Source organism: Manis javanica, chromosome 3, assembly GCF_040802235.1.
Source record: "Manis javanica isolate MJ-LG chromosome 3, MJ_LKY, whole genome shotgun sequence".
NCBI classification, from domain to species: domain Eukaryota; kingdom Metazoa; phylum Chordata; class Mammalia; order Pholidota; family Manidae; genus Manis; species Manis javanica.
In genome coordinates, this window is record NC_133158.1 from 165,685,571 (window position 1) to 165,710,013 (window position 24,443).

Genomic DNA, 24,443 nt, shown 5'->3' on the forward strand with positions numbered 1-24,443 from the left:
GATCTGCGGGCTTCCATAGTCTGAGAGACTATTTCCTTCCCCAGCTTGGGGAAGTTTTCAGCAATTACTTCCTCAAAGACACCTTCTATTCCTTTTTCTCTCTTCTTCTTCTGGTACCCCTATTATGCAAATATTGTTCCATTTGGATTGGTCACACATTTCTCTTAATATTCTTTCATTCCTGGAGATCCTTTTCTCTCTCTCTGACTCAGCTTCTCTGTATTCCTCTTCTCTGATTTCTGCTCCATTAATGGCCTCTATGCACCTCATCCAGTCTGCTCTTAAGTCCTGCTGTTTATTGTTTCATTTCTGTTATCTCCCTCTGGACTTCATCCCTAAGCTCTTGCATATTTCTCTGCAGGTCCAGCAACATGATTATGACTTTTATTTTGAATTCATTTTCAGGAAGACTGGTTATATGTATCTCACCAGGCCCTCTCTTCGGGGCTGTTTGAGTGATTTTGGACTGGACCAGATTCTTCTGCCTTTTCATGGCGATAAAAGTGTTCACCGGCAGGTGGCACATGTGTCAGCTGGGAGAACAGAGTCCCTTCCTGCCTTCTGGTCATCTTGCCCTTCTACGCTGCCCGTGCTGGTTACCTGCACACCAGGAGCAGTCTCTGGGTTAATCTCCTGAGCTGCCATGGGTGGGACAGTCCTCGGCATAGCCTAGGGCACTCCGTGGGGTTGCAGATATGTCAGGTGTATTCTCCTCTGAGAACGGCACCCTTTCATGCCTTCTGGAACTTGCCCCGGCTTTCTCTGCCTGTGCTGGGCAGTTGCATGCTGGCGACAGTCTCTGGGTCTGGCCTGGTTAGCTGCACACTGGGAGAAGACTGTGTGGTTGCTGTCGGCGGGGCTGCTCCCTGGCTGGTCTGCAGCAGTGGCAGGTCAGCCAGCTTGCTTTCAGCACCAGTAGGGGGGAATGAGTGGTAGGCTGCTTAGCACCATGAGGGGCTTTGGAGCTGCACTGCCACCCAGGGGTTAGGGTGCCTGATGTTCCTTAAGATTCCCAGCCTGTTGGGCTGACTGTGTGGGATGATTTGTCCACCTGTTAAACCCTTGTCCCTTTAATACTTTTAAAGCACTGGCTTTTCTTTTGTCCCAGGGTAGGCGGCTGTAGGGACCTGCTCACAGTCTCCATCTCAGTTCTTACTTTTCCGTTTCTCTAATATCCAGTATACCATGAGATGTGTGTCTGTGCTCCTGGTGCAGATTACTAGAGCTGGTTATTTAGCAGTCCTGTGCTTCCACTCCCTCCCCACTCTGATTCTTTTCCTCCTGCTGGTGAGGTGGGGGGGGGGGAAGTGCTTGGGTCCTGCCAGGTCACAGCTCTGTATCTTACCCTTTCCATGAGATGCTGAGTTCTCACAGATGTAGATGTAGCCTGGCTGTTGTACTATATCTTCTGGTCTCTCTTTTAGGAATAGTTATATTTGCTGTATTTTCAAAAATATATATGGTTTTGGGAGGAGATTTCTGCCACCCTACTCATGCCACCATCTTGAGCACTGCCCTCAATGTTCTTTAATCCCCAGGTATGTTTTTATCATTAAAAGAAGATATATTACATATAAAAGTAATTCTTAAGTTCTAGTTTCATTTTAATTATATAATGTACCCTTGACAATTTAAAATAGAAAAATATAGATTGAGAGAAAATTAGGGAAAATACTCCCTAGTAATATGCAAATATAACACTAAATTCCAAATAACTGATAGGAAAAAAGTGTAAAAAACCTTTTGTTGAGGCTTAATAAAGCTCTCCGGAGAGCCAGGATGGGCTCCTTCGCTCTGTAGGAATTCTGGGTCATTTCTAATCGTGCTCCCCAGTTGAGAGCATCCTCTTGAGAATTGTCACCTGGAGACTGGTGAAAAAGTGGTCTGATGCTATGCTCCAATTCACACAACATGTGCAATCTGAAGATAGATAGAGCCTATGTTAAAATGTTACCATATTCAGATTTATTAATCTCATATAAAAAGGATGTACTTAAAATCAGCCATGAAGAATCTAAAATGTGAAGTTTTCTTTGGAAGAACTTTAACCAATGTATATTCTCAGTATTTAAAAAGTAACATCTCCATCTTTTCAAATTGGATATAAACACCAATTTATGTTGATTTAAATATTTAGTGCTTTGCTATGATGCCCAAATTGTTATGAATTAAATTGGAGAAGGGCATATAAAACTAAATTCAAGTGTATAGCATGGAGAATATAGCCGATGATTCTGTAACATCTGCCTATGTTGACAGATAGTAACTGCACTAGTTGAGGTGAGGATTTAATAATAGTACGTAACTGTTGAACCACTGTCATGTACTTAAAACCAATATAAGATTGTATATCAACTCTACGTCAAAAAAAAAAAATCTAAATTCAAGTCTGTGACATGGAAACTTTATAACATAAAGATAAAAGAAAATATGGATTATAAATCAACATAAATATTTGCATATATTGCTGATGCTATGGTAAAAGCACCTGACATAACAGATGCCACTAAAAAAATTGTGAATTAATCCAATTTTAATTTTTTTCTAAGAATGATGAAAACACTAACAATAAATTCACATTAGCTTTTTTCCCATGTGTAATATAGTCAGTGTCTATGACTCAGTGTTCAAGGATGCAACTGAGTACCTACAGTCTGGTTTCATTAAGTGGTTACCCAAAGGGATGATATAAATAACAGTAAATTGTTCTAACTAAAAAATTTTTTTGCTTATTTTTTATATTTATTAGACTTAAATATTATTTTCTTCAAGTGAATTAACAGACTTAAAATGTTTTCCATCATTTTCTTCCTTACATCTAAAAGCTAATATTCCTTTCTAGTAATGTAATGCATACACGTTGGCGCTGAAGTGAAAGGGGGAATATCAAATGCATTTTCACATGAGAAGAAAAGGAAACCAACAAGTACTGAGCACCAATGTGCCAGGCACAGTTAATGTCTAGATTACTTAGGTTGGTTATAGAGAAAATACACTATGACATTAGAACAGGTCAAATGAAAGATATTTTTTTGCTATTTTTTAGAAAGTTTCATTGTCTTTCCAATGAAAAGGATACATATTAGAATATTAAAAAAAAAAACTATAGGGTGATTGTGAGGATAAAAGAATGAAGGAGCCATTTTGTATAGAAATACATGATACTAACCAAGCATACTATCAGTTATTTACTAATCAAAAAATTCCAACTTGTCAGATGACACTTATAGATCAGAAATATAAAAATGGAAACCCCAGGATACCTCACAATATATTCATAGCCTCGTTGGTAAGAGCCTCTTTCAAAGCTTGCAGCTGAAAGAGGTACAATTTGTTCTGCTCTCACTAGTTTCAGTGTGTCATAAAAAACTGTGACATCTCTTTTTTTGACTGATAATAATAGTTGTCCCAGTCTGACACTCCACGTTGTAGATTTCCCATCTGAAAAACAAATGAGGAGTCAAGGAATGCCATGGGGTTCAAGAACAAGCTTTATTTCATTTGGTAAAATGGTTCTTCTACTGAACTGATGGTTTCATTCTACTTTGAATAACTAAACAAAGAAATCATAAAACATGCTGAGAGATAAATTACGAATGTTGCTTATCTACTTAAGTCTGAACATTCATAGCATTAATATTACTTATATTTTAAGAAGTTAATTTTACCTGCTGCCAAATAGTTTTCCACCAAATCCCACTGTGACAATTTCCAAGCTGCTTCCACTCTGTATGTGTTTAATTCATCTGTCCATTCAGACCTATTAAAATAAACTCATATGAACTAAACATTTCTTTATTTAAATTATAGCATTTAGAGATTTTTTTTCCATTGGTTTACTCAATTTACTGTATTTGTATCATATTATATTTTGTACTTAGATATAAAATAATAATCTCTACCTAAAACAACCCTCCAAATTTCAGTTTTTCCATTCCCCCAAAACATTTCTTCAATATTTACTCCTGGGAGGGTCATTTAAAAATGCCAGTTCAAATTAAATTGCACCATATATTAGAGTAGAATTAATGGCTTAGATAACTATAAAGTACAGTTATAAGATCAGCTGTGTGCTTAACTCGAACAAAGGTCAAGGAGGAAAAAGTGCCAAACTGAACATATATGCATTTAGAGTAAGTAGTTCTAATATTAAGATTCTGAACTAAATATAAGAAAATATAGGAGCTGGTGGGGTGTGGTGGAGCAGTTGGGGGTGCAAAGGGCACTCAACAATAAGGGCATTAAGAAAGTTACAAATGATGTTATCAATGGCATGACAAAGGATACAAAATTAGCTACCTAAAATACATGCTTATTCTTAAACTATTTTTAGTTACTCTCAAATTTGGGTTTGTAAAACCGTATGATATAGGTAATCATTTTTCTTCTAAGTATTCTACTTATGTGACACTAAGATGACTAGTGATATTTAGAACATGACTGCATAGAGGAAGCTAGATTTTCCTCATGTTTCCTCTTTATTAATCATATAAAATCATATAATTTGAGTACCTGTTATATGCTAAACTGAGCTAGACACATTTTTTTATTTAATCATATAATAACAATGAAAGGCACACATATCTTCATACTATAAATAAGGTAACAGACTCAGAAAGGCTGAAACTAATGCCCTTAAAAGTCCTCCTGTTCCTTCTGTAATAAAAACACAAAGAAAATGTAACAAATGACTTACTTAAGAAAAACGAAGCAGCATAAATACTGAATATGCTCTCATTTCTAAATATGCATATAACCAAAACCAATTTAGAACAAGGCTAAAAGAAATGCAAGAAAGATGTAGTTGTCAAATGTCCAATTTTAAATAACTTTATAAGCTTATCACCAGATGCCAAAATACATAAAAATTTTAGGACAGAAATCTGAGAATTAGTAGGATCTGCTATCCAGAGGGGAGTACCAAATGGCAATGAGGATCAGGCTGTGAGACTTTATCCCCATAAATGGATACATTAAAAAGAATGATTGTGTAGATCAAGTACAGTCAGTAGGAGAAATACTTGTTTAAATGCAAATATTCTCCCCAAAGAAAACATCCCCTCAATGACCACTTGTTCCAATACAACACAGTATTCTTCACTGAATATTGACACTTGCCTTTGCATGGCCCAAAGCTGTGGATCAGAGGCTCTATGTATTCCAGATCCAAAGAGGAGACAAAGGTAGTCTAACTGTCCAGCATACTTCATAAGAAAATTGACACACAGCCTTCAGCTATAACAAACTTTCCCAAGTTCCTACAATCCCTCTATTCGTAATGCCTCTTAACTAACCTGGAGAAACATCTCTAAACATATAACCATTCTTTCCTGCTTCTGTAGTTTCTTCCATCATTTCATAAATTCTACTACTGTGAAAACCATCTGATTAATAGTGAGCTTCTCTGTCCTCAGATATTGTAGAATGGTGGTCTTTATAAATCACAGTTTGGAATTTATAGAAACTTTACTCAGAAAAGCTGTTTTCAGAGTGACCTAACAAAAAATAGTGCGCTGTGTACTCTTTGGTTAATTAAGATCCCTTCCCTTCTACCAGAGCTCACTGCCCAGAAAAGTTCATGGGGTCAGGTAAATAAGGAATAAGGCTTTTAGCTCTCGGAGCAATGCAGCACGAAACTCCAGTTATTTTCCCGACCAGAAGAACTGTGTGGCCTTAATCTTTGCTACACATAAGTACTATTTTTTGTTATCATTTGGTTTGTTATAAAAAAAAACATTTTCTTTAGGAAAGAAAGGGTGATTTCATTTCTTCAATCCTTAGGGGAAAACCAACCCACACAGTCTAGAATGCTATTCCATATATCAGTCACAAAGTTTCCCACTTCCAACATAGAAAATAACTGATCTTGATAGTGTAGACAGGGCTTAGATACCCTTTGCAAGTGCCTATATGAGTCTCACCAGTAGCTAGTAAGCTCTGGAAGGTACCTGTCATAAAGCAAATCTAATTCAAGGATGACTCTTTGGATAGAAGATAAGCTGTTAAGTGCTAGATTGACTTGTGAGAATATAGAAAAAAAATTGGGGTCAGAGGGAGCTCATCTCCAGTGCCGTGAAAACATAGAAAAGATTTCATTACTTTAGGAAATATTGTCAACCTAATTCACTAATTAAAAATTTCTCATTCAGATTCCATAACAAAAGAAAATAATTCTTTTCAGAAAATATTACCTGTTAGCATGCACTCCATTCACCTGAGTGATTACAGTAGACAGCTGACCAAGGCCTAACATGGACTTCACTACACCATGATAATGAATGATCTAGAAATTTAAAAATATTTAAAAAAGCAATTGTCACTTCAAATATATGTTGAGAAAGGAAAACAGCTTAACTGATACTCATGAAAAAATGCTATTTACCTCATTGATCCTACCCTTCTTAGTTTAGTAACTGACTTGCTTGATCTAATGGCTGAGCCCCTAACAATATCCTAAACACATCTGAATATTTTTAAAAACCTGAGGTTGCATTTACTATTTTTTCCACTTATTATTTGGTCTAATTTTTGGTTCAAATCAAATATAAAAGTAATAACTAATCTTTAATATTATGTTTAAAGATTACTTGTTATTATTATTTCTCACATAAAAATTACAACTCAAGTCACAATTTTGTTAACATTGACTGGACTTCAGCAACTAAAAAGTTAAATAGGATTATGCAATATTCTTTAGATTATGCAATATTCTTTAAAGTTGAAAACAAGACTGTGAAAAATAAAGACCCTATACATCAAGTTTCTGAGTAAATGAACATTCAAATATTATAAAAAGCAATACCCCAAGATTAGAGAATTTAAGTCAAAATTATAAATCAAGGACTCTAAATTCCTTTCCTATCCCAATAAATATGAGATATGTTAACATCCCTGCCCCCTTTAATAACTGTAACTCAATGATACTAAGGGACCATTTCAGAGATACACAGACGGTGGTAGGGGGCATATGAAATCTGGAAGTATCTAGGCTGTTAAGAATCATTATTATTATTAAACACTGATGCATGTGTTTTAATAGTGAACTACAATTATAAAATTATAGAGTAACTGAACACAGTTAAATATAAATATGTCCCATAAAAAATCTCTTTCATTAGGGGGATTTCTAAAGTCATAGAAATTTGGCATTGAAAGGGATTTTTAAGATTATTCAAGTCTCTTATTTTTTATCAGTCAGGAAACTCAAGCTCAGAGATGGTTAAATATTTTCCAGACATACACTGGTAGAGATAGTATTGAAACTAAAGTTTCAAGAGTTCCTAGTTCAGGACTCTTTCCATGCTACCTTTATTATCCTACCTGGTCTGGTTCTAGCTGTATAGCCCTGTCATAACAGGCAGTGGCATCCCTCAGTAAGCCAATGCTTTCGTGTTCGAGGATTTGTTCTTTGAGAGATGGTTCTGCCTTTCGAATTGCGCTCACTCCAGCCACTCCATCTGGTTCATGCATAGCAGCATACAATTTCTTTGTTCAACCATTAAAAACAACCAAATGAAGGAAGAAAAAAAACAGCTAGAAATAAAACTATAAAACCACCAGTTTAAGTGAAAAGCATATGAGAATTTTCCTCAAAGCAACAAGAAATAATTGTTTCAATCAGACTCATGGTAAAATTACAACTGATTCCCAGGCATTCTACTATCTCAACACTAATTCCACTTAAATACAAGTCTACATTAGTAACTGCTATTGATAACCAGAGTAAGAGGGAGCCTCAAGGTCCTGAAATCTCTTTAAATCCAACTTATAATAAATTCTGTTGGATATAGTTTACAAATTTTTATTGTATTTTAGAAGTTAAAAAAATTAAACAAGCATTTTAATATATCAGTATTGAGTGCCTTCAAGAAACTCAAGACATCAAATCTGAATTTGAAGGAGATATTAAGGCTGAAGATAAATATATGGAACAATTAACACAAAGATATTATTATTATTATTTATATTTCTGACAAACATTTAATTCTAGGCAGTATGTCTTTTTCACATTTGCACACTGTACTGCACTCTAAAATGTACAAGTCAGACAGCACTAGTGCAGGAGAGTTTAACCTCCCTGGGTAACCTAATCTAAACCCAGAGATACTCTTTAAATGCAGGAAAAGGATGGCATGATTTAGGAAATGAATAGAGAGAAAGAAGAAAAGAGAGCCAGGGAAAAAGACTAGAATGCTTCTATATTTCCAGACAAGAAGTAGCAAATGAAATCAAGAAGAGAAACCAGAGTAGTATAAAGAAACCTAGAGAATGCGGTATCCCAGAAGCCATGGGAAACAAATGCCTTAATAATAAAGGAGTGGTCAAATGATTCTATGAGGTTAAGAAAATGAGGTTTGAGAAACCTTATACTTTTGGCAAGACAGAGGACACTGATTTTCTTAGAAAGAGTAGCAGTAGTGGAATGGAGAAATTTTGTTAGAATGTTCAAAGAATGAATAGGAAATAAGTGAATATAGAGAAGATAGATAGTTCTTTAAAAAACTAGCTGTGAAAAGAAACAGAGAGATGGACTTATTTGAAGGAAAATGTAAGGTCAAGGGAATTATAAATAAGACAGGACATACCAGATCATGTCTGTATATTCTGTATATTCTGGTTGAGAAAGAAAAATTGAGGATAGTACAGTGAGCAGGAATATCTGAAGGAGAGAAATCCTTGAGAACAAGAACACAAGAAATGCTGAATTCTGACAGGAAGGGATCCTTCCTTAGGAAGAGCAGAAACAAAGAAAAAGAACATGGCATTGAAGCTGGTGTATTTTCAGATTTGATAGACATTTGGGTTCTATTTTCCTAATGATGATGAAACAAGATCATCAATTGAGAGTGAGTGAGGTAGAAGCAGAGAAATGAAGAGAAGGTAAGAAACAGTCATCTTGAAGGGTAGGAAAGTAGGCTTACTATAGAAACAGAAGGACTGAAGGTAGTGTTAAAGAGTACTGCTGATGTCTGAGACTATAAACTTCAAGTGAAAGCAGTTTAAAATCCAATGTATGATTTTTCTCTAGCAATGTTCAGCTGCTTTTTAAATGCAGACACTGGGAAGGCATATGGGTGAGATTACCCAGGGATGGAGTTTTACAGTGAGTACCACACAGAGGGAGAAAGACAAGGGAGTTGAACATCTTTCTAAGGGAATGGTTCTAACAATGAACAACAGACTCAGAGCTAGGAGAGAGCTAATATTCATCCAAAGACTACACACTGCTAATTTTTCTTTCCTCTCACCATACTTTGCTTTCTACCTGGAAAAAGCCCACCAATTTTGGCCTCTTATTTAATCCCATTGCATTAGCCCCACCAGCCCTTTTTTTTTTCCTTACAGAGTCATAATATCATCACTTAAACCATTAGTTTGCCAACACTGTCACTCCTGATTCCTATTATAACCAGTACATCCCCCTATTCACCCACCCCAAATTCAGAACCACATTTCTCATGAGAACAGCAATGGCCTGTTTGTCTTGAATCACAGCTCTTACAAATCCTTTCTCTACACAACTGCCATAGGCATTAAGCTAAAATGCCATTCTGACCGTAACACTGTGTCAAATCCTCAAAGAATTTTGGGCAGCTTAAAAGGTCTTCTATGATTTATCTTTCCTTTGCTCAAATCTCTGTCTTTTTTCTGCATTCTAAAGCTGACACTTAACTCTTTAGCATATACCATATTCTTTCCCAACTCCATAGGGATGCCTCTGCTTGAAATGTCTTCTTTTATCTTTTATTCATTCTTCAAGACCCAGCTTAGACATCCTCTCCAGGAAACCCTTACTGTCCCTTGTTCACCCACTATCATCTCCCACCACATCCTGCATAGAGGATGAGTTTGGTGCCTTTCCTCAGGGTACACCTACATAGTTATTCTTAAAATATTAGACCAAATTGAGGATTATCTTTCCCCACTAATCTGGAAGCTTCTAAAGTGTTTATAAATATCTAATGTCTAGCACAGCAAATAAAACATTAAATAAAAAGCTCAATTCAATGAACAATATAACATAGAAGACTGGCAATTTTAAACACCATTACAAAGTTCTCAATATTAATTTCAAACCTGTAAAAATCCAAGATGTTCTTGAATACTTTGCTTCTTTTCTGTAATAAAGGATTCAAAGTGCATTACAGCTCGAGTGTATGCTTTGGAGCGAAAGGAAGCTACTGCCAGAGTATCTTGAGGTATGAGGTCTAGAAAACGAGTTACACTCTGATGGTCTTCATAATGCACAGTAGATACTAGAGTATAAAAAGATAATTGCATAGAAACTTTTAAGATGAAATTTTTAAAGTACACATTGAAAATTCAATTTATTTATTTAAAATTCAAAGTATTTCACTAAATAAATTAACTTAAATGTGTTAGGGTATCATATTTAGAATGAAACTATCAACAGGATGATTGCTGAGTGAATTCTTGCTCCAACTCCACCATTATCACCTACCTTACCTTGAAAAGTCATCTAATTTATTTGACTTCTGTTTCCTCATCTACAAAAGGAAATATTACTGTCTGTCCTGATTTCCTTACAATATTGTGAGGATTAACTGTAAATCTGTATTAAATGTTGAGAAGATATAAAGATGATACAAAGATGAATCACTATTATTAACTACAAAAACACTGATACAGAGTGCAGCTATTAGGAAAAAGGCAGAATTATGAAAATAGCCTTCTTTCTAAGTTTAAAGTTTAGGATTCTTTGTTAGCAATTTATTTTTTCCTCTGTTTCCAAATATACAATGTGAACTATCATAATGGAAATTGAAAGTTTAAGAGCCTTTGAAATAAAATCACAAATACTTTCGGGTAATTTTTATCAAGGGCATTAAAAAAAGACATAAATTGGAAAGTTTTAAATGAGGGCAGTAGTTTATAAATTTTTATTTAAAACATACATTTTAATAATGATTCATAGCAGCTTATAAAAAACAGGAAATAGAAATAAATCTCTTCAAAATTTAAGTAATCAAGACAGTAAATTTAAAAGAAATTACATTTAAAATAAGTCCCTTACTTCCATTAAATTATGAGAAATGCTGAAGGTACTGAACTTTGAACGATCACAAATGCTAGGCTTAAAAGCTAGAATTTTCATTGCAATTTTCGTAGAAATGGTGATAGAGTTCATCTTTGGTTTATAGTACTATCTTCACATGCAGAAACAGGAACATTTAATTGTTAAACAATAGAAAATATATCAGCCATATTCCTGAGAAAAACATTCATCCAAATACATATTTCCAAGTACAAAAAATTTTATAAAAATAACAACCTGAGGGGGGGGAGCAAAGATGGTGACGTGAGTAGGACAGTGGGAATCTCCGCTCAAAAACATGTATATTTTCGAAAATACAACAAATACAACTATCCCTAAATGAGAGACCAGAAGACACAGGACAACAGCCAGACTATATCCACACCTGCAAGAACCCAGGGCCTGGTGAAAGGGGTAAGATACAAGCCACAGCCCGGCGGGACCCAAGGGCCCTCACCCCAGCTCCCGGCAGGAGGAAAGGAGTCGGAGCGGGAAGGGAGAGGGAGCCCAGGACTGCTGAAACTAGGGAAGCAGGACAGTAAGACCTGTGAGCAGGTCCCACAGCCAGTGCCTCTGGGACAAAGAAAAGCGAGTGCTTTTGGAAAGTCTTAAAGGGACAGGGACCCCACTACTGGACGGAAGCATCCTGGGTCACAGTCCAGCAGCTGGAAATTCCAGGGAACTCCGGGCGCACTAATCCCCTGGGCAACAGCTCTGAGCCCCTCACAGAGGTAAACAGCAAAACAGCCCCCCCATGCATTACCCCTCTGGGGCCCCACCATAGCATAGCAGCCTGAGGCTGGCCACGCCCACAGCAAGGGTGCTTCCTCCATACCGGCCGGGCAAGATACAGAGAGAGACCCAGTCTACACGCAATTACCCAACACAAGTCACGAGAGGTCGCAGTTGTCCCAGCAAAAAAAGGCCAGGAGCAAGTGGAAAAAGTCTTGGCTCTCCCAGCAGACAGATGAGTCAATAGCATACCACTGCACCTATCAACATGAAAAGGCAAAAAAATTTGAGCCAGACAAGACTAACCCAGACATCTTCAACATCTTCTACATCTTCCCCTGAGAAGGAACCTGGGGAGACAGATTTAACCAATCTTCCAGAAAAAGAATTCAAAACAAAAGTCATGACCATGCTGATGGACTTCCAGAGAAATATGCAAGAACTAAGGAAGGAGAATACAGAAATAAAACAGTCTCTGGAAGGACTTCAAAGCAAAATGGACGAGAGAGAAGAGACCATTAATGGACTAGAAAACAGAGAACAGGAACACAGAGAAGCTGATGCAGAGAGAGATAAAAGGATCTCCAAGAATGAAAGAATATTAAGAGAACTGTGTGACCAATTGAAATGGAACAATATCCGCATTATAGGGGTACCAGAAGAAGAAGAGAGAGAAAAAGGGATAGAAAGTGTCTTTGAAGAAATAATTGCTGAAAACTTCCCCAAACTAGGGGAGGAAATGGCCTCTCAGACCACAGAGGTACACAGAACTCCCATGACAAGGGATCGAAGGAGGGCAACACCAAGACACATAATAATTACAATGGCAAAGATCAAAGACAAGGACAGAGTATTAAAGGCAGCCAGAAAGAAAAAAAAGGTCACCTACAAAGGAAAACCCATCAGGCAATCATCAGACTTCTCAACAGAAACCCTACAGGCCAGAAGAGAATGGCATGATATACTTAATGCAATGAAACAGAAGGGCCTCAAACCAAGAATACTATATCCAGCACGATTATCATTTAAATTTGAAGGAGGGATTAAACAATTCCCAGACAAGCAAAAGTTGAGGGAATTTGCCTCCCACAAACCACCTCTACAGGGCATCTTACAGGGACTGCCCTAGATGGGAGCACTCCTAAAAAGAGCACAGAACAAAACACCCAACATATAAAGAGGGCAGGAGGAGAAATAAGAAGGGAGAGAAATAAAGAATCATCAGACCATGTTTATAATAGCTCAATAAGCGAGTTAAGTTAGACAGTAAGATAGTAAAGAAGCTAACCCTGAACCTTTGGTAACCATAGACTTAAAGCCTGCAATGGCAATAAGTACATACCTTTCAATAATCACCCTAAATGTAAATGGACTGAATGCACCAATCAAAAGACACAGAGTAATAGAATGTATAAAAAAGCAAGACCCATCCATATGCTGCTTACAAGAGACCTCAAACCAAAAGACATGCACAGACTTAAAGTCAAGGGACGGAAAAAGATATTTCATGCAAACAACAGAGAGAAAAAAGCAGGTGTTGCAATACTAGTATCACACAAAATAGACTTCAAAATAAAGACAGTAACAAAAGATAAAGAAGGACATTACATAATGAAAAAAGCTCAGTCCAACAAGAGGATATAACCAATATAAATATATATGCACCCAATACAGGAGCACCAACATACGTGAAACAAATACTAACAGAATTAAAGGAGGAAATAGAATGCAATGCATTCATTTTGGGAGACTTCAACACACCACTCACTCCAAAGGACAGATCCACCAGACAGAAAATAAGTAAGGACACAGAGGCACTGAACAACACAGTAGAACAGATGGACCTAATAGACATCTATAGAACTCTACATCCAAAAGCAACAGGATACACATTCTTCTCAAGTGCACATGGAACATTCTCCAGAATAGACCACATACTAGGCCACAAAAAGAGCTTCAGTAAATTCCAAAAGATTGAAATCCTACCAACCAACTTTTCAGACAACAAAGACATAAAACTAGAATTGAATTGTACAAAGAAAGCAAAAAGGCTGACAAACACATGGAGGCTTAACAACATGCTCCTAAATAATCAATGGATCAATGACCAAATCAAAATAGAGATCCAGCAGTATATGGAAACAAATGACAACAATAATACAAAGCCCCAACTTCTGTGGGACGCAGCAAAAGCAGTCTTAAGAGGAAAGTATATAGCAATCCAGGCATATTTAAAGAAGGAAGAACAATCCCAAATGAATGGTCTAATGTCACAATTATCAAAATTGGAAAAAGAAGAACAAATGAGGTCTAAGGTCAGCAGAAGAAGGGACATAATAAAGATCAGAGAAGAAATAAATAAAATTGAGAAGAATAAAACAATAGAAAAAAATCAATGAAACCAAGAGCTGGCTCTTTGAGAAAATAAACAAAATAGATAAGCCTCTAGCCAGACTTATTAAGAGGAAAAGAGTCAACACACATCAACAGAATCAGAAACAAGAAAGGAAAAATCATGATGGACCACACAGAAATACAAAGAATAATTAGGGAGTACTATGAAAACCTATATGCTAACAAGCTGAGAAACCTAGGAGAAATGGACAACTTCCTAGAAAAATACAACCTTCCAAGACTGACCCAGAAAGAAACAGAAAATCTAAACAGACCAATTACCAGCAACGAAATTGAAGCAGTAATCAAAAAAACTACCAAAGAACAAAACCCCCAGGGCCAGATGGATTTACCTTGGAATTTTATCAGACAGACAGAGAAGACATAATACCCATTCTCCTTAAAGTTTTCCAAAAAATAGAAGAGGAGGGAATACTCCCAAATTCATTCTATGAAGCCAACATCACCCTAATAACAAAACCAGGCAAAGACCCCACCAAAAAAGAAAACTACAGACCAATATCTCTGATGAACATAGATGCAAAAATACTCAACAAAATATTAGCAAACCGAATTCAAAAATATATCAAAAGGATCATACACCACGACCAAGTGGGATTCATCCCAGGGAAGCAAGGATGGTACAACATTCGAAAAACCATCAACATCATCCACCACATACACAAAAAAGAAAGACAAAAACCACATGATCATCTCCATAGATGCTGAAAAAGTATTCAACAAAATTCAACATCCATTCATGATAAAAACTCTCAACGAAATGGATATAGAGAGCAAGCACCTCAACATAATAAAGGCCATATAAGATGAACCCACAGCCAACATCATACTGAACAGCGAGAGGCTGAAAGCTTTTCCTCTGCGATCGAGAACAAGACAGGGATGCCCACTCTCACCACTGTTATTTAACATAGTACTGAAGGTCCTAGCCACGGCAATCAGATGAAACAAAGAAATACAAGGAATCTAGATTGGTAAAGAAGAAGTTAAACTGTCACTATTTGAAGGTGACATGATACTGTACATAAAAAACCCTAAAGACTCCACCCCAAAACTACTACAACTGATATTGGAACACAGCAAAGTTGCAGGATACAAAATTATCACACAGAAATCTGTGGCTTTCCTATACACTAACAATGAACCAATAGAAAGAGAAATCAGGAAAACAATTCCATTCACCATTGCATCAAAAAGAATAAAATACCTAGGAATAAACCTAACCAAAGAAGTGAAAGACTTATACTCTGAAAACTACAAGTCACTAAATAAACCTAACCAAAGAAGTGAAAGACTTATACTCTGAAAACTACAAGTCACTCTTAAGAGAAATTAAAGAGGTCACAAACAAATAGAAACTCATCCCATGCTCCTGGCTAGGAAAAATTAATATTGTCAAAATGGCCATCCTGCCCAAAGCAATATACAGATTCGATGCAATCCCTATCAAACTACCAACAGCATTCTTCAATGAACTGGAACAAACAGTTCAAAAATTCATATGGAAACACCAAAGACCCTGAATAGCTAAAGCAATCCTGAGAAGTAAGAATAAAGTGGGGGGGGGATCTCACTCCCCAACTTGAAGCTCTACTACAAAGCCACAGTAATCAAGACAATTTGGTACTGGCACAAGAACAGAGCCACAGACCAATGGAACAGAATAGAGATTCCAAACATTAACCCAAACATATATGGTCAACTAATATTCAATAAAGGGGCCATGGACATACAATGGGGAAATGACAGTCTCTTCAACAGATGGTGCTGGCAAAACTGGACAGCTACATGTAAGAGAGTGAAACTGCATCACTGTTCAACCCCATACCCAAAAGTAAATTCGAAATGGATCAAGACTTGAATGTAAGTCATGAAACCATAAACTCTTAGAAAAAAACATAGGCAAAAATCTCTTAGACATAAACATGAGTGACCTCTTCTTGAACATACCTCCCCGGGCAAGGGAAACAAAAGCAAAAATGAACAAATGGGACTATATAAAGCTGAAAAGCTTCTGTATAGCAAAGGACACCATCAATAGAACAAAAAGGTATCCTACAGTATGGGAGGATATATTCATAAATGACAGATCCGACAAAGGGTTGACATCCAAAATATATAAAGAGCTCACGCTCCTCAACAAACAAAAAGCAAATGATCCAATTAAAAAATGGGCAGAGGAGTTGAATAGACAGTTCTCTAAAGAAGAAATTCAGATGGCCAACAGGCACATGAAAAGATGCTCCACATCGCTTGTCATCAGAGAAATGAAAATTAAAACCACAATGAGATATCATCTCACACCAGTAAGAATGGCTACCATCCAAAAGACAAACAACAACAAATATTGGTGAGGTTGTGGAGAAAGGGGAACTCTCCTACACTGCTGGTGGGAATGTAAATTAGTTCAACCATTGTGGAAAGCAGTATGGAGGTTCCTCAAAATGCTCATAATAGAAATACCATTTGACCCAGGAATTCCATTTCTAGGAATTTACCCTAAGAATGCAGCACTCCAGTTTGAAAAAGACAGATGCACCCCTATGTTTATCGCTGCACTATTTACAATAGCCAATATATGGAAGCAACCTAAATGTCCATCAGTAGATGAATGGATAAAGATGTGGTACATATACACAATGGAGTATTACTCAGCTATAAGAAAAAAACAGATCCTACCATTTGTAACAACATGGATGGACCTAGAGGGTATTTTATGCTCAGTGAAATTAGCCAGGCGGAGAAAGACAAGTACCAAATGATTTCACTCATATGTGGAGTATAAGAACAAAAGAAAACTGAAGGAACAATACAGCAGCAGAAGCAGAGAACCCAAGAATGGACTAACAGTTACCAAAGGGAAAGGGACTAGGGAGGATGGGTGGGAAGGGAGTGATAAGGGTGGGAAAAAAGAAAGGGGGCATTACGATTAACATGTATAGTGTGGTGGGGGTACGGGGTGGGCTGTGCCACACAGAGAAGACAAGTAATGATTTTACAGCATCTTACTATGTTGATGGACAGTGACTGTGAACGGGTATGTGGGGGGACTTGGTGAAGGGGGGGGAGCCTAGTAAACATAATGTCCTTCATGTAATTGTAGATTAATGATACCAAAATAAAATTAAAAAAAAAAAAAACAACCTGAGATTCAAGATCGTGGCATGAGAGGTGCGACAGAGAACTCCTCAAAAAACCACATATAATAAGAAAATATAGTTAATACAACTAATCCTAAAAGAGCAACAAGAAAGAAGGCTGCACCAGACTGCTTACACCTGGAGAACAGAGCAGACCTCACAAAACAAGGCAATGTACCAAAGTCTTGATCTGGCGGAACTCAAGGCCTCCCCCAACCCAGCTCACCAGCAGGAGGAAGAGAAACGAAGCGGGGAGGGGGTGGAAGCCTAGGACTGCTGTATACCCAGCCCTGGAGATATGCTTTGGGAGCACAAACCTACATGCATGGTGCTCGGGAGATCAGTGCGGTTGGAAAGCTAAGACAGGTGGAATACTTGGAGAGACTGAGATTCCAGCTGTTTGTGAAGGACAGGGATCCACATCCGGCCACCCTGGGACAAAGAATAGGTGGGCAGTGTGAGAGGCTTCCTAGCAGCAAGAGAGCTGCTGAAGGGGCGGGGTTTGCACAGAGCTTGCTGCATGGGAAAAGGGATATGGGACAAGGTTGTCTGGGCGCGCTCTGCCCAGCAGGTTGGGAACTTTCAGAGTGACAGGCACTCTATCCCCATGGCTGGCTACTCAGCTCCAAGGACACCCATTGTGATACGCAGCCTGCTGTGCCTTCCTCCTGGCATGCTGGCACCGGCTCACCCAAACTGGCAGTCTTTACCCTGGCATCAGGACAGCCAGAGGGAGGCCCAAACTATGGTAGCTACAGAAGCAAAGTGCAGAGGCTTAAAACTGTGTGCTCAGTCCACTGGTTCTGACAGTGGAGACAGGAGCCAGGAATCAGGAAACACCTCTTTCCACCTCCAGGGCACCTGCACCACTCCCCTGCAACCCCGGAAATCACTCCAGGGGCTGAGCAGCTCTAGAGACTAGAGCTTCTGGGCACTAGAGGGTGCCAGATACAAATATGAAACGACAAAGGAACCTGCTTCAAACAAAAATTTCCGAAACACCACAAAAAGAGCCAAATGAAGCTGAATTCATCAATCTTCCAGAAAAAGAGTTCAAAATAAAAATCATAAACATACTCATGCAGGCACAGAAAAATATTCAAGAACTCAGGGACAAATTTAGGTCAGATTCAATCATTTAGAAATTCCATATCTGAAATACAACATACAATGGAGGGATTTAAAAATAGATTAGATGTAGTAGAAGACACGGTAACTGGAATAGAAATTAGAGAAGAGGAATACAAAAAAGCTGAGGCACAGAGAGAAAAAAGGATCTCGAAGAAAGAAAAAATATTGAGAGAACTATGTGACCAATCCAAATGGAACAATATTTGCATTATAGGGGTACTAGAAGAAGGAGAGAGAGGAAAAGAGATAGAACATGTCTTTGAGGAAGTAATTGCTGAAAACTTCCCCATTCTAGGGAAGGAGGAAGTCTCTCAGGCCATGGAGGTACACACGTCTCCCAACACAACGGACCGTAGGAAGACACCACCAAGACATATAATAATTAAAATGGCAAAAAGTCAAGGGTAAGGACAGACTTTTAAAATCAGCTAGAGAGAGAAAAAAGATCACATACAAAAGAAAACCCATCATCAGACTTCTCAGCAGAAACTTTACAGGCCAGAAGAGTGGCATAATATATTGAATGCAATGAAGCAGAAGGGCCGTGAACCAAGAATACTCTACCTGGCAAGATTATCATTTAAATTTGAAGGTGGGATTAAACAATTTTCAGATAAGCAAAAGCTGAGAGAATTTACCTCCCCAAAACCACCTCTACAGTGCATTTTGGAGAGACTGCTATAGATGGAAGCATTCCTAAGGCTAAATAGCTATCACCAGGGGAGGTAAAACAACAGAAAAGAAAGTAGAACAAATAATTACCAAGCAGATGCAAAAACAAATCAACTAACCCCAAAAGTCAATCAAGGCATAGACAAAGAGTACAGAATAAAATACATAATATATAAAGAATGGAGGAGGAAGAAAAAAGGAGGAGATAAAAAAAAGAATCTTTAGGTTGTTTTTATAATAGCATACCAAGTAAGTTATATTAGACTGTTAGACAGAAAGGGAATTACCCTCGAACCTTTGGATACCACGAATCTAAAGCCAGCAATGGCAATAAGTACATACATATCGATAATCACCCTTAATGTAAAGGGTCTGAATGCACCAATCAAAAGACACAGAGTCAGTGAATGGATAAGAAAACAAGACCGAATTATATGTTGCCCACAAGAGATTCACTAAAAACCCAAAGACATACACAGACTGAAAGTAAAGGGATGGAAAAATATATTTCATGCAACTAACAGGGAAAAAAAGCAGGAGTTGCAGTACTTGTATCAGACAAAATAGACTTCAAAACAAAGAAAGTAACAAGAGAAAAAGAAGGACATTATATAACGATAAAGGGGTCAGTCCAACAAGAGGATATAACTATTATAAATATCTATGCACCAAATATTTTATATTAATGATAACAAAACAAAAAACAAAAAAACTGCCTGGCTTAAACAGAAATGTATATGCTTTTACAGGTTTATGAACAAGAGGGAGATGATCACTCAACACAGGATATGTGAAACAAATATTAACAGAACTAAAGGAGGAAATAGAATGCAATGCATTCATTCCAGGAGACATCAACACAGCACTCACTCCAAAGGACAGATCAATCAGACAGAAAATAAGTAAGGAGATAGAGGCACTGAACAACACATTAGAACTGATGAACCTAATGGACATCTACAGAACATTCCATCCAAGAGCAAAAAAATACACATTCGTCTCATGCACACATGGAACATTTTCAAGAATAGATCATATACTAGGGCACAAAAAGAGCCTCAGTAAATTCAAAAAGATTGAAATTGTACCAACCAGCTTCTCAGATCACAAAGGTATGAAACTAGAAATAAACTACACAAGGAAAACAAAAAAACCACATAGACACATGGAGGCTTAAAAACATGCTCCTAAATAATCAATGGACCAATGACCAAAAAAAAAAAAAAAAGAGACCAAGCAATATATGGAGACAAATGACAACAATAATTCAACACCACAAAGTCTTTGGGATGCAGCAAAGGCTGTGCTAAGAGGGAAGTATACTGCAGTACAGGCCCACCTCAGGAAAGAAGAACAATCCCATATGAACAGTCTAAACTCACAATTAACGAAACAAGAAAAAGAAGAACAAACGAGGACAAAAGTCAGTAGAAGGAGGGACATAAAAAAAGATTACAGTAGAAATAAACAAAATCAAGAATAAAACAATAGAAAGAATCAATAAAAGCAGGAGCTGGTTCTTTGAGAAAATAAACAAAACACATAAACCCCTAGCCAAAACTTATCCAGAAAAAGAGTCTACAAATATACACAGAATCAGAAATGAGAAAGGAAAAATCATCACCGACAGCACAAAAATACAAAGAATTATGAGAGAATACTATGAAAAATTATATGCTAAAGAACTGGATAACCTAAAAGAAATAGACAACTTTCTAGAAAAATACAACTTTCCAAGGCTGACCCAGGATGAAACAGAAAATGTGAATAGACCAATTACCAGCAAGGAAATTGGTCTATTCAAAGTAATCAAAAGGTTACCTAAGAACAAAACACCTGGACCTGATTGTTTCACTGCTGAATTTTTTCCAACATTTAGTGAAGACCTAATACCCATCCCTCCTAAAAGTTTTCCAAGAAGTAGAAGAGAAAGAAATACTCCCACACTCATTCTATGAGGCCAGCATCACTCTAATACCAAAACCAGGCAAAGATATCACAGACCAATATCTCTGATGATCATAGATCCAAAAATACTCAACAAAATATTAGCAAACCGAATTCAAAAATACATAAAAAAGATCATCCATCATGATCAAGCGGGATTTATTCCAGGGATGCAAGGATGGTACAACATTCAAAAATCTGTCAACATCATTCACCAACCACATCAACAAAAGAAGGACAAAAACCACATGTTCATCTACATAGACGCTGAAAAAGCATTCAACAAATTTCAACATCCATTCATGATAAAAACTCTCAACAAAACGGGTGTAGAGGGCAAGTACCTCAACATCATAAAGGCCATATATAACAAACCCACAGCCAAAATCATACTTAACAGTGAGAAGCTGAAAGCCTTGCCTTTAAGATCAGGAACAAGACAAGGATGCCCACTCTCCCCACTTATATTCAACATAGTTCTGGAGGTCATAGCCAAGGCAATCAGACAACACAAAGAAATAATAGGCATCCAGATTGGTAATAAAGAAGTTAAACTGTCCCTGTTCACAGATGACATGATATTGTACATAAAAAACCCTAAAGAATCCACTCCAAAATTACTAGATCTAACATCTGAATTCAGCAAAGTTGCAGCATATTCCTAGACATTAACGATGAACTAGCAGAAAGAGAAATCAGGAAAAGAATTCCATTCACAATTGCATCAAAAAGAATAAAATACCTAGGAATAAACCTAACCAAGGAAGAAGACCATACTCGGAAAACTACAAGACACTCATGAGAGAAATTAAAGAAGATACCAATACATGGAAACACATCCCATGCTCATGGATAAGAAGAATTAATATTGTTAAAATGGCCATCCTGCCTAATGGTATCTACAGATTCAATGCAATTCCTATCAAAGTACCAACAGCATTCTTCAATGAACTGGAACAAATAGTTCTAAAATTCATGTGGAACCACGAAAGACCCCAAACAGCCAAAGCAATCCTCAGAAGGAAGAATAAAGCTGGGAGGTATTATGCTCCCCAACTTCAAGCTCTACTACAAAGCCACAGTAATCAAGACAGTTTGGTACTGGCACAAGAACAGACCCACAGACCAATGGAACAGCCTAGAGATCCCTGATATAAACTGAAGCATATATGGTCAATTAATACACAATAAAGGAGTCACGGATATACAGTAGGGAAATGACAGCCTCTTCAACAACTGGTGTTGGCGAAAGTGGACAGCTACATGGAAGAGAATGAAACTGGATTATTGTCTATACCCATACACAAAACTAAACTCAAAATGGATCAAAGACCTGAATGTAAGTCACGAGACCATAAAACTCTTAGAAGAAAAGATAGGCAGAAATCTCTTAAATATAAACATGAGCAACTTTTTCCTGAACTCATCTTCTTGGGCAAGGGAAACAGAATAAAAAATGAACAAATGGGACTATATCATGCTAAAAAGCTTCTGCACAGCAAAAGACACCATCATTAGAACAAAATGGCATTCTACAGTATGGGAGAATATATTTGTAGATGACATATCAGACAAGGGGTTAACATCCAAAATATATAAAGAACTCTGACACCTCAACATCCAAAAAGCAAATAACCCTATTAAAAAATGGGTGGAGGATATGAACAGACACCTCTCCAAAGAAGAAATTCAGATGGCCAAGAAGCACATGAAAAGATGCAATGCTCCACAACGCTCATTATCAGGGAAATGCAAATTAAAACCACAATGAGATATCACCTCATATCAGTAAGGATAGCCATCATCCAAAAGACAAACAACAACAAATGTTGGCAAGGATGCAGAGGGGAACCTTCCTACACTGCTGGTGGGAATGTAAACTAGTTCAACCACTGTGGAAAGTAGTATGGAGGTTCCTCAAAAAACTAAAAATAGAAATACTATTTGACGTAGGAGTTCCACTCCTAGGAATTTATCCTAAGAATGTAGAATACCAGTTTCAAAGAGACAGATGCACCCCTATGTTTATCGCAGCACTATTTACAATAGCCAGGAAATGGAAGCAAGCTAAGTGTCCATCAGTAGATGAATGGATAAAGAAGATGTGGTACATATACACAATAGAGTATTATTCAGCCATAAGAAGAAAACAAATTCTACCATTTGTAACAGCATGGATGGAGCTAGAGGGTATTATGCTCAGTGAAATAAGCCAGGCAGAGAAATTCAAGTACCAAATGATTTCACTTATCTGTGGTGCATAAGAACAAAGCAAAAACTGAAGGAACAAAACAGCAGCAGACTAACAGAACCCAAGAATGGACTGAGAGTTACCAAAGGGAAAGGAACTGGGGATGGCAGGTGGGAAGGGAGGGAGAAGGGGAATAAGGGGCATTACGATTTGCACACATAACGTGGGGGTGGGGCGCATGGGAAAGGCAGTATAGCACAGAGAAGACAGGTAGTGACTCTATAGCATCTTACTATGCTGATGGACAGTGACTGTAATGTGGTATGTGGTGGGGACTTGATAATGGGGGAAATCTAGTAACCACCATGTTGGTCATAGGATTTTATATTAATGATACCAAAAAGAAAAAACAAAAAAAACTGCTGTGTTTAAAAAGAAATGTATATGCTTTTATAGGTTTATGAACAAGAGGGAGATGCTCACAAATTGAGAACTGTGTAAGTTAAGGTCTCTTTAAGGACTTTTAAATAGTAAAGTTTTCAATTAGCCTCAAAGCCCAGAAGGGGAAATATGATGTCCATTAAAATGGTTGAGGTACACAGAAGCAGAAAGACCATATATTTTATCCACTCGATTCAAGAATGGAAAAAAACAAAGGTTCAAGACAAATAAGAGTAGCTATTACTATCTGATAAATTCTTCTCATCAAATGCTTATATCATTGGGAATATGTCATATCTCATTTTCAATGTTAATGAGATTCCCCTTTTAGTAACCTTTATAGTACTGATTCATGAAGAAGCTAACCAGTTAATAACTAAGAGAAGAAAATAAACAGAAGTTATGACTTACCTATTGAGTCTACCTTATCTCTGTTTGATTTGCTTTTTGGAAATTTCTCAGCATTCAGTGCCTGGAATTTGTGCCTTGCCCATTGTGTGAGATGGTCAAGCATGGAGAACACAGTCTGTGTACTGAGCTGACATAGATCAGATGCACTGTCTTGGGTACTTAGGGTACGCTGATCATCATGCTTTAGAACTGCCATAATTTCTGCATAAACCTAAGAAGAACTCTTATGGTTAATGATAGGTCTATATAATATCATTTTGCTATTGTCTAACAGATAAGACTTACCATTCTAAGGCAACAGTTTTCA

The 24,443-nt window shown here is 37.4% G+C and overlaps 1 protein-coding gene across 5 annotated transcripts in view; it reads right to left on the reverse strand.

The window, feature by feature from the left end:
- ATR (ATR checkpoint kinase) overlaps positions 1 to 24,443 on the reverse strand; it is a 127,888-nt gene that overhangs the window by 35,272 nt on the left and 68,173 nt on the right. For all 5 annotated transcript variants that reach the window (XM_073232325.1, XM_017660861.3, XM_073232328.1 and 2 more), the window contains 7 exons: positions 24,137 to 24,347; positions 10,078 to 10,256; positions 7,321 to 7,485; positions 6,192 to 6,283; positions 3,669 to 3,760; positions 3,264 to 3,441; positions 1,741 to 1,920 (listed from right to left, as the gene is read on the reverse strand). In XM_073232325.1, the coding sequence (XP_073088426.1) occupies positions 1,741 to 1,920; positions 3,264 to 3,441; positions 3,669 to 3,760; positions 6,192 to 6,283; positions 7,321 to 7,485; positions 10,078 to 10,256; positions 24,137 to 24,347 (1,097 nt within the window). The remainder of the gene's footprint in view (positions 1 to 1,740; positions 1,921 to 3,263; positions 3,442 to 3,668; positions 3,761 to 6,191; positions 6,284 to 7,320; positions 7,486 to 10,077; positions 10,257 to 24,136; positions 24,348 to 24,443) is intronic.